We start from the raw sequence: 10,787 nt of genomic DNA, 5'->3' as shown, positions 1-10,787 counted from the left end.
TTGTAATTTATTATTTTAAACGTCAAAAAATACTCGAATGGGCTTGCGCACAAGTATCATGCTCATTGGCCAGACTAGTCAACTGATGGCAGTTGATTGGCTAGCGCCACTGACACTACAATTTGACAGATACTGTGAACAGTATAAATTGTAAAAACACGAAAGTAACAGTGTGCAGTCCGCCACCAAATTAGCAAAGAGTAACATTCACTAGCTAATTCTTACTGATGATGACTACTTGGTAGTCGAAAATACGTATTTTAAAAATACAAAAAACTGATCTAGGAATTGGGGCAAAAATCGAAATTTATTTCATGCTTTGTTTGAAATGTTTCTTACAAAAGGTTCATTATTTGAAGGGGACAATGTATCCCGATAATAGGGTTTTTATCAGTGAAAAGTTTTCATGGTCAAATGTGTTGATTTCATTTTCTTTAAATGGAAGCCCATATTTTGAGTAGATTTGCATTTTTTGGTTAAAATTATGAGACTTTTGTTTTAAAGCTTTTTTCCTAAGTAAGGCCCCTAATATTCAAGTACCCTGAACGTATATAACTAAATTTATGATGTGGGTGGATTTGGTTACTTCGTTCTTATCCAAGCGATGACAGTGTGATCAATTTTACCGCTCCATTAATTATAGCAATACATAACTATAAAGAGTGTTTGCATGCACCCCATGTTTTTCGTTTCCAATCTTACAAGTATTTGAATTGCTATTTATTATTTTATACTTTTAAGTCTGTTATAAAAACATAGTACATGAAAAAAATAATTTTTAATTTTGTTTTTACTGTTAATTTTATTTTATTTTAATTACACATATTTAAGTATTACCTGTCAGGTCATGTCATGATGATAGTGATTCTTAACAAATTCTTACAAGGCTTATACTTTGCAGCTTTTTTAAACTGTTTTCAGAATGTACTTGCGTTAAAAAAAGTAGGATATTCTTTCGATTAGATGTCCAACGCCAGGTGAAGTATATTTATGTCACAAGTTTTAAGAAATATCTGGGCAAGAGACAGGCTGAACCTAAACTTTAGCTCACAAATATATATTATAGATTTCCTCTATTATACATCTAGTCCCAGTAACTGAATGACTGAAATATAATGACGACTGTATATGAATCAAATAACACGTAAGTTATTTAATAGTACAATTTACATGGCTCACAAGAATCGTAAGTTTTAATAATTATTACAATGAACGGCAACAATGATGATTCTATAAGAATGTAAATACTGAATTAAGCAAGATTACATAATATTTGTACATAAATTGAATAATTAATAGAATTAATACTTTTTTAGGAATATTTTTCCAAATTTAAATCGACTACGTATTTTTCAAATCAATAAACGTTACACTTTGGCTATTTTATCGCATTTTGGTTTTACAATTGCAATTGCGTTATTTACATACACACATTATAAAGTAAGTGGATTAAACGTGTTGTTTTGATCATACTTTTAAAAGTTTAAACACTCCATGAAAAAAATGTTGTACTCCTAAACACCCATCTAAATACTAGTTATTGGCACAAAACTTCTAATGTAGACGCTGGGAGGGGAGCAGACTCCCAATGAAAGTAACATTGTTATCCTTTGGTTTTTTAAATTCTCAGTCTATGGGGGAGTGGAAATAGCATCCCAACATAATTTTGCCTATAAACATATAAATGTTGAAATTTTATATTTTTGTTTTTATAACTCTTTATTATACTGGAAAGTTATTCATGTGGATCTTAAGAGTCGCACCAGACGATGTTCCTCGGGTCCCATCGCGTTTGAACGATAGGAGCTGGATAGGAGAAGCGGTATCATGCCTAATTTTTATATATTATAGCCCAGGAGCTGTCAATCTAAAAAGTTCCCTCATACCGTGCATATATTTTTTTTAAAGAAAATAGATAGTTTAAAACTATAGGAATTCGAAACGGTAGGTTTGCGTGGTTTTGCAAAGCCGAAAAAATGTTTAAAAAAATTAATTATTAAAAAAATCGATAAATGTTTGTCTCTCATGTTGTGAAATGGTTTGCCTAAAGTATATTCTACAGAAAATTTCATTATCTTTCAGAAAAAATTTACGCAAACCAATTTTTTTAGCCGGGAGAGTCAGGCAAGCCTTTTAAAGTGTGTGATGAGGGAGGAAATTTCTCCCTCATTACGTAACATGATTTTTTTATTTTTATTTTGTTCCTTGCAGTGTCTACTTTAAGATTATCTTGGTTTGCGGGCTCAGAAACGGCCGGAAATGTCCAGCAAACCAGCTTAAAGTTCATCTACTCTGAACTCATTTTCAATAAATATAATAGATAAACACATACAAACTTGTATAGACAATAAACACATTCAAACATGTATAGACACTTGTGGTATTTTTTCTATTCTCTGCATTTATAAACTGACATTATTTTTATTAAATTATTAAATCCATCCAAAATAAAAATTTCCTATTATTCCTTTAATTATATTTACCCTTTCATTATTTCAAATCGTAAAAACAACAAGACGTCATATACAGGGCCGGATTTAAATTTCTGCCGCCCTGGGGCACTTTAGAAAATGCCGCCCTATGACTGAAATTTTATTTTAATAGTTTTGATATCTTATTTTTTAAAAATTAGAATAACTAATTAATTGCAGAAAATTTATTATGTATTACATATTATTATTACTGTTCTATTAAATTAAAATTAATTAGTATTATTTGATAATTCTCCAATTTTAGGAAAATTCATTGATCAATTAAAGTTTCTGTTATCAAAAAGACATACATAATTTGAAAATATTTTTAATTCTTCAAAAAAAGTATATTAATTTATCAATTCCAGAAAATAAAAATATCAAATTTTATTTTTGATAACCTTTATGGAAATAAATTAATTAAACTATTTTAATAGTTTTCACTTAAATTTCCCATATTATAATATACCAAATTTTGATTTGATACATAATGCATAAATTATATTTCTTGAAAAATAAAATGTTTATTTAAAAGAATTAGTTAATTATATATTGTATAGAAAATATTTTCTCACATTCCAAATTTTGCCGCCCTAGAAAATTTGCCGCCCTGGACACTAGCCCCGACTGCCCCTAGTGTAAATCCACCACTGGTCATATCCTATATGAAGTTCGTACTAAAGCATATCAAAAGAAAATATAGAAAAGTAATTTTATAAAATAAAAGTATTTAATAGAAAATAAAAAATAAAAATCACCATAAAACAATAGTAATTTTACAACGAAACATTTTTCTAGTTTATATTTATTGAAAATGAGTTCAGAGTAGATGAACTTTAAGCTGGTTTGCTGGACATTTCCGGCCGTTTCTGAGCCCGCAAACCAAGATAATCTTAAAGTAGACACTGCAAGGAACAAAATAAAAATAAAAAAATCATGTTACGTAATGAGGGAGAAATTTCCTCCCTCATCACACACTTTAAAAGGCTTGCCTGACTCTCCCGGCTAAAAAAATTGGTTTGCGTAAATTTTTTCTGAAAGATAATGAAATTTTCTGTAGAATATACTTTAGGCAAACCATTTCACAACATGAGAGACAAACATTTATCGATTTTTTTAATAATTAATTTTTTTAAACATTTTTTCGGCTTTGCAAAACCACGCAAACCTACCGTTTCGAATTCCTATAGTTTTAAACTATCTATTTTCTTTAAAAAAAATATATGCACGTATGAGGGAACTTTTTAGATTGACAGCTCCTGGACTATTAGTATTAAATGCCATCCATGGACAGTAAACTTAATAAAATTAACAATAACTTCTGATTCTGATCTTTGGTTACTTCTGATAAGTGTCTATAGGTGGCTTTCGAAGTTTATATAAATTATTAAATACAATTATCATTTTTTGTAATTCTATAATACATAATTTATAACGAAAGGAACATAATTCCTGTCGGGTGTCGCGAAATTTGTCGCTTTTTTTATTACTTATTTTTGACTTTTCTTTAAGAAGCACATTTTCATTGCGGTATTGTAGAACAGATCATTCAAACTAAAGTAAAAATTTCTCAGAAACTATGTTATATACAATTTTGGTTTAAACTCAACTGTGTTACATACAACTTCTGCTTGAAATTTTTGTTCATCGATGTTTCAAGAAGCATGAAGACAACTAAAGTTATTTTACACACCTCGAAGTGTATACTATACCACAAGCTATGATGTAAGATGTCTCTCCTAATAATTAAGATTGAGATATCTAGAAAGTGTCAAAGTTTCATTAATACCCAGTCGATATATACCTAAGCAGTTTATATAATATTTCAGCGGATAGAAAAGATCAAAGATAATTTTTTTAAATAATTAAACAGTACATATCTTATAAAAATCCACCAGCGGTGAACAATAAGCCGTGTAGTCGCATCGACAATTAGGCATTTCTAAGCAGCATTTCTGCTTTATAAAAAGCTCAAATATTAAGGGGCTAATGCTAACCTTAGGATTTATTGACAACCGTAGGTGATTTTTTAAATTATTTTAAACTTCTTGAGTAATTTATGATTTTTTTGTATAGGTTTATATAAGTTTGTATCCTGATTTAAAGACTTTGGTGTTCACACTAGCGCATTTTTTTGTTCAAATACCTGCAGCAATTTACAGTTATAAGTATTCAGCAACACGTTTATTTGGAATTTGTATTTTGGGTGTTTCGATTTTAACATTTGTGTGTCCAATTTTAATACCCCGGTATGAACCTGTTTTGCTAGTAACTTCAATATTTTACGGCATCTTTTTGGTAAATGTTTCAACGGTTATGATACAAGAGCTGGCAACGTTTTCGAAACTGAAATTTTAAGAGAGCGAAGTTTTGGATTTTTCTTTTCTTTTAGTGATTCGACTTTTTGTGATATATTCTTATTATTATTTTTATAGAGATGAAGTACTTCCTGAACCTGAAAGCGTTCTTTTTATTGCAAAAAGGGCATACAAAATTATTTAAAAAATTTGTGTTAAATTGATTTTCAAATTTGTAATTTTCACAGCCCTTTTGGAATATTAAACGTAGTAATCACAACCGCTTTCAGGTGCCAGGCGTAATTCATTACTATTTACTTTCGATAAGAAAAGATATATCCAAAATTTAGGCACCTTGAAATCAACTTTTTCATGACGCAAGTGGAGTTTTTATATCAAGTTTATGGCCAAAATATAATGAAGGAATTTTATGCTCCAAATTGATTCTAAAGACTAATAAGATGCAAAAGTACCTTTTATTTGGTTTTTTAAAAAATTGTTTAGTCATATTCGTATTCATCATATTCGTTTCAAACCCAATTATTTCATTTTCTTCTTCAATTTTTTTAAATTTCTTCTGTGCTGTTTATGCTTACTTTTGTTTCCACGTTATTAGATCCTAAGAAGAAAGGACACATGTTCGCGCAATATTTTTTTCATAAACATATCAACGAATGCTTAAACTTTGTTTGTTACAAAAATTTTGCACGACAAAACCTGACACATAAACAAAAAGCTTAGAGTATGATAAATTTAATAAACAAAAATTACCTATTTAACAGCAAAAATGAATCACAAATATTTAATTATATTAATAGAAACATTAAAATTAAATACTAATAAATAAAGCGAAAGCCTTCGTCTTCAACACCCAATACAAATCATTACTTATTTCTACTAACAAACACAGTAAAGTTAAATTGAATGACACGGTAAATTGAGAGCGACAACAATAGTAGCATGCATCCATAAGAGTAAATAGATTGCTGCTTACAAAACACGTTAAGGTAACTCAAGTGACCTGTCTGTGATGGAGTGGTTATCGAACTACACAAAAAAAAGCTTTCCATGCAAAGCCAAAGACTTGAGTTTTTTTACTTTTGGTTAGAAATTTGATATAAATACTCCACTGTGTGACGTTACCAGCTCTCAAATCTTTACTGCGTATGGTTCGGTAATCGATTATTTTTTCATGAATTTACAGGGTGCAGCAGATCCTGCATTCTATTCAATATGGCGATATTGGTCACCACCACTTGAACGTTCAACATTAGTTGCATTAGGGTATACAGGATCGTTTACTGGTACACTAATTGTTGATAAGTTAGTAAAAATTAATCTATTTACTGTTGAAAATAGTTTATATGTTTATGGTTTGGTGGGAATACTTTGGTATTTCGAGTGGTTTTGGATATCATTCGATCACCCACGTCAACATCCTAGCATAACGGAAGAAGAATATGTGTATCTAGAACAAACGGTTACAATAACACATACATCACCACTACAATCTATCCCTTGGAAAAAAATCTTTTTAAACATACCCATATCCACACTCCTTGTAACTAGTTTTCTGCATACTTTATCCGGATGGGTAACAATGCATTTTGGAGAAAATAATTTTGTTAAGCTAATAACGATTCTTGTAGCCAGTTTTGTAAGTGATCTGCTTTTACGAAAATCGTTAATTTCAACAATAAATTTAAGAAAAATATATATCTGTGGTGGGTTGGCAATGGTTATCCCATTTTGGAGTTCAACATTAGTTGAAAATCCAAATGATTCAATTTGGGTAAACATATTATCGCCTTTCGCTATGGTAATTTACTGTATACCATTAGTTGGATTTTATGCAAATCATTTAGAAGTCGCTGCCGAATACAGTGGAATTACAAAAGCCTTAAGGAATATGGTTGTAACCTTAACAACGATATTGGTAGTTACACCGAATGAATTTCTAGATATCGTGAGTATAACCATTCTACACTGAATGTCGGAGAAATTATTTTTATTTTACTTTTTATGCGACTTTCAAGCAAAATAATTAACCAAGATATTAGGCTTTTGATTATGTCATATAGAAAGGAACTAAGACGTTCATGGGTTTTTATTTTTATACCATGTATATATGAAATATACATAGTATATTAAGTTTAGTCCCAAGTTTGTAAAATTTTAAATTATTGATGCTACGAAAAAAATTTTGGTTTTGGTGTTCATAGAATCTTCTAATTAGTCCATTTTCGGTTGTCCGTCCGTCTGTCTACACGATTACTCAAAAACTTGTAAACCGTTAGAGATAAAACAAAAGTTTAAATGTAAAAAATGTTTCTTATAAAAAAAAAAAAAACAACTTTTGTTTGAAACATTTTTTTTTAAACATCACTGTTTACTTACGAGGGCACATATTAGATGGAAATTTTATAGTATGTATTAATATGGGATTATCAGTTATGTATGTGTGACATGTATAGGTATATGTGTATTTTGATAGAGTAATCAACACTGTCTATACATGGTATTTCAACAATTAACTCAGTCAATTGTTTGTTTTCATTTGTTATTTATCTATTTTAAAGAACAAAAACGCGCGGAGTGCTATTAAATTAGCGGGTGGAAATTGAAGATATGAGTGAAAAAGCACTCCTTTTGGCTTTTTCCAAATATCTGGTAAACAAAGCAAAATTCAGATAAATTTTATATTTTGTAAATAGTATTTTTCAAAAATTTTTTCTTGCCAAAACAGTTGAAACAAACAGGGTAAAAGAAATAATACTGTAATAGCGATTGAAGGGGGTGTAAGCATGTACCTCGATGCTACAAAAAAATAATCACATAACATATATTTTTTATCATGATACACCCTTCTGAACTGCCCTTATAGTGATTTTGTATGGAGTAGAGCATTGGCGTCTAATATTTTTATACCATGTATATATGCAATATATATCACATCCAAGTTGGTAGCGTTTAAAAATATTGATGCTACGAACAAAATTTTGGTATAGGTGTTCATAAATCACTTAAAGAGTCCATTTCTAGTTGTCTGTCTGTCCGTCTGTGGACACGATAACTGAAAACGACAAGATATTAATCTCAAATTTTTATAGCGTGCTCAGGACGTAAAAAGTAAGGCTGAGTTCATAAAGGAGCAACATAGGTCAAATAGATCTTGTGTCCGTAGGACCCATCTTGTAAACCGTTCAAACTGTTGTAAACCGTTATAAACCCTTAGAGATAGAACAAAACTTTAAATGTAAAATTTCTTATAAAAATAAAAAACTTTCTTCTTGTAAACATCATTGTTTACCCGTGAGTGCGCAAATTAGGACAAAATTTTCTTATCTATTTTTTCAAAAACTATATAAGATAGGGAGGAAAATTTGCAGGTAGCTTCAAAGCTTCAACTAGTGATCTTGTAAAATATTCTCAAAAATCGAAAAAAAATTCTAGAAAATTCTTGCGAAAATTTTTGAAACCAAATAAATGGCGGCCGTAAGTCCGATATAATTGTGTTGGTTTTTTAAACTCTTCTAATTTATTAAAAAAAAATATGCAAGCACTGATATTCAACACTTTCTATACAAAGTATTTCAACAATTAACTGAGTCAATTGTTTGTTTTTAGTTGTTTAAATAGAGTTTTAGGTAAAAGGGTCATCAACATATAATTATTTTTTATTCTTTTTAGTATACTTTCCACAAACGACTATTCTTAATTTTAATTATTTTTGGAGCTATATTTTATGCTATTTGTGGATCTTCCGAACAACAAGATTTAAAAAGTGAACAAAAAGATTTAAAAAGTGAACAACAAGATTTGCTTGAAGAATCACGTCAACAACAAAATTTACAACAAAGTAGAAGAAAAATCAACTAGTTTTTACATAATTTATTGTTTACGAAATAATCAAATGAATTTCCACTTGAAGCATAATTTAAAAAATAAAAAACGAGGGATGTCGCGGGACATCCGGTGGGAACTATGTTTCTTTCGATATACGGTATTATTGAATAACTAGCACAATGAAGGATTGGTAACAAAATTGTATTAATAAAATAAAAATAAAATTTTTGGTAATAAAATTATATTAAAAACCATGATAACATTATAATAAACGTTGATCTATATTTGTCTATAAAATTATTAACATGGAGCTCCCATATACAAACCCCTTAGGGGACAAATTTCCAAAAATGCTCACTTACGCTACTTAAGAAACGTTCATGCTTCTAGACCCAGCGGCTTCAGCAGTACGTTGATTTATATATATATAAGAAAATACTCAACACTATAAAGTACAAAATTTTGGCAAATAGTATCCGAATGCATAAATCCGAAAATACAAGGGGAAACTGTTATATCAAAAGTAATTTAAAAAACTCACAAGACGCAAAAGTACAAAATTATTTTAAAAACATAGAATATGAAAGTTCAAAATTTATAAAAAAAATCTTTAATTACAAATATCAACAACACAGGAGAGCAATCTTTTTAAATAACAAAAGAAATCAGCTGTCAAAACTCAAAATTACGCTTTGAACACAATAATATTTAAAAAAACTTTTAACAAAGTTTCCTTGGTCGGTGTCAACCAAGGAAACAACTGTGACAGAACAGTTTGTTACATTAACTTGGCTGACACCGACTCCAAAAATAACAATAATTTTAACTACATTCTATTATCGTTATTTTTTTACTTTTTAGTGGATATTAATTTGTTTTGGAATAGTTTTTTTTTTCAAGCTGGTTTTTTTTTTGAGATTTGTAACTACATTATATCATTATATTATCATGGTTTTCTCATGGATGCCAAACAAAAGAAGAATCATCAAAATCGGTTCACCCTGAGATTTTTAAAATATTCTCGGATCCATGAGATTTCGATTCTCGATTACGCTGGTACTTTTTTTTTTAATTCAATGGTTTTTCCGTAGAAATTTACACCGATAACAAACATGATATTTATAATTGAAATTATTGATACTTTCCGTGAAGCTCTTTAGTCACTGGAATACAAAATTTTTTTTAACATTTTTGTTTTATTTTTATATATTTTGCCGTTAGTGTTTTTTTTCATGGATTTTCCCATAAATTATTAACCAAATGTTGGAATGTTTCTAGCTTTAATCGTATGTTTGAGGCTATCGACGCACACGTAGATTTGCACAATACGATGAAAAGTTGTTTTACTATCCGACTTCAAACAAAAAAGGAGGAGGTTATAAATTCGACTGTATTGTTTGTCTGTTACCTCAGAACTTTTGACTGGGTGAACCGATTTTGATGATTCTTTATCTGTATGAAAGCTGGTGCTTTCCGTGTGGTTCCACTCCATTTTGGCTCAGTTCTGATAACGGTATCCATAAAAGTCTTAAATTTGTATTAAGTATGCACGACAAGAGGACGAATAACTCAATATCCCGCCAACCCATTTCGATGATGCTTTTTTAGTGAGAAATTAGTTAGTGTACTTCAGATTAACTAAAAATCACAAAATAAAAAAAACTTTTAACAAAAAGAAAACCGACTTCAAAAGAAATTCTTTTCCAAAACAAATTAATATGCACTAAAAAGTAAAAAAATAACGAGAATTTAATGTAGTTAAACTTATTGTTATTTTTGGACTCGGGGTCAGCCAAGCTAATGTAGCAAACTGTTATATCAGAGTTGTTTCCTTGGCTGACACCGATTCCAAAAATAACAATAATTTTAACTACATTATATAATCGTTATTTTTTTATTTTTTAGAGCATATTAATTTGTTTTGGAAAAGTTTTTCTTGTGAAGTCAGTTTTCTTTTTGTTAAAAGTTTTTTTTATTTGAATAAAGATTATTATTATTATCATTATTTCATAAAAATGTATACGCTTAGTTAACTTACCTTTCCAAAGAATATCTTAAATATTTTTCATTTAAATGCAAAAATCTGTGTGTTTTCTCTATTTACAATATTATGAAAGACATTCTTTACTATGAAAAGGTTGACATTTTCATTTTGTTTTATGCATTTAGTTAT

The 10,787-nt window shown here is 29.3% G+C and overlaps 1 protein-coding gene across 1 annotated transcript; it reads left to right on the top strand.

The window, feature by feature from the left end:
* The first annotated feature begins 1,115 nt into the window (after positions 1-1,115).
* Positions 1,116-8,647, top strand: LOC123301286 (vesicular glutamate transporter 1-like). The gene is made up of 5 exons (XM_044884021.1): positions 1,116-1,144; positions 1,317-1,440; positions 4,548-4,739; positions 5,973-6,734; positions 8,459-8,647. The coding sequence occupies exons 1-5, from the start codon at positions 1,116-1,118 to the stop codon at positions 8,645-8,647; spliced, it is 1,296 nt and encodes a 431-aa protein (XP_044739956.1).
* Positions 8,648-10,787: the final 2,140 nt, after the last annotated feature.

Source organism: Chrysoperla carnea, chromosome 5 (genome assembly GCF_905475395.1).
Source record: "Chrysoperla carnea chromosome 5, inChrCarn1.1, whole genome shotgun sequence".
Taxonomy (NCBI): Eukaryota; Metazoa; Arthropoda; class Insecta; order Neuroptera; family Chrysopidae; genus Chrysoperla; species Chrysoperla carnea.
This window is presented reverse-complemented; position numbering and strand designations above follow the sequence as displayed.

Bases quoted from the DNA above. Each gene is read 5' to 3' on its own strand.
- LOC123301286 (XM_044884021.1), top strand. From the start codon at position 1,116: ATGACGACTGTATATGAATCAAATAACAC. The intron at 1,145-1,316 runs GTAAGTTATTTA...ATACTTTTTTAG, and splicing joins GTATATGAATCAAATAACAC to GAATATTTTTCCAAATTTAA. The intron at 4,740-5,972 runs GTAACTTCAATA...ATGAATTTACAG, and splicing joins GGTATGAACCTGTTTTGCTA to GGTGCAGCAGATCCTGCATT.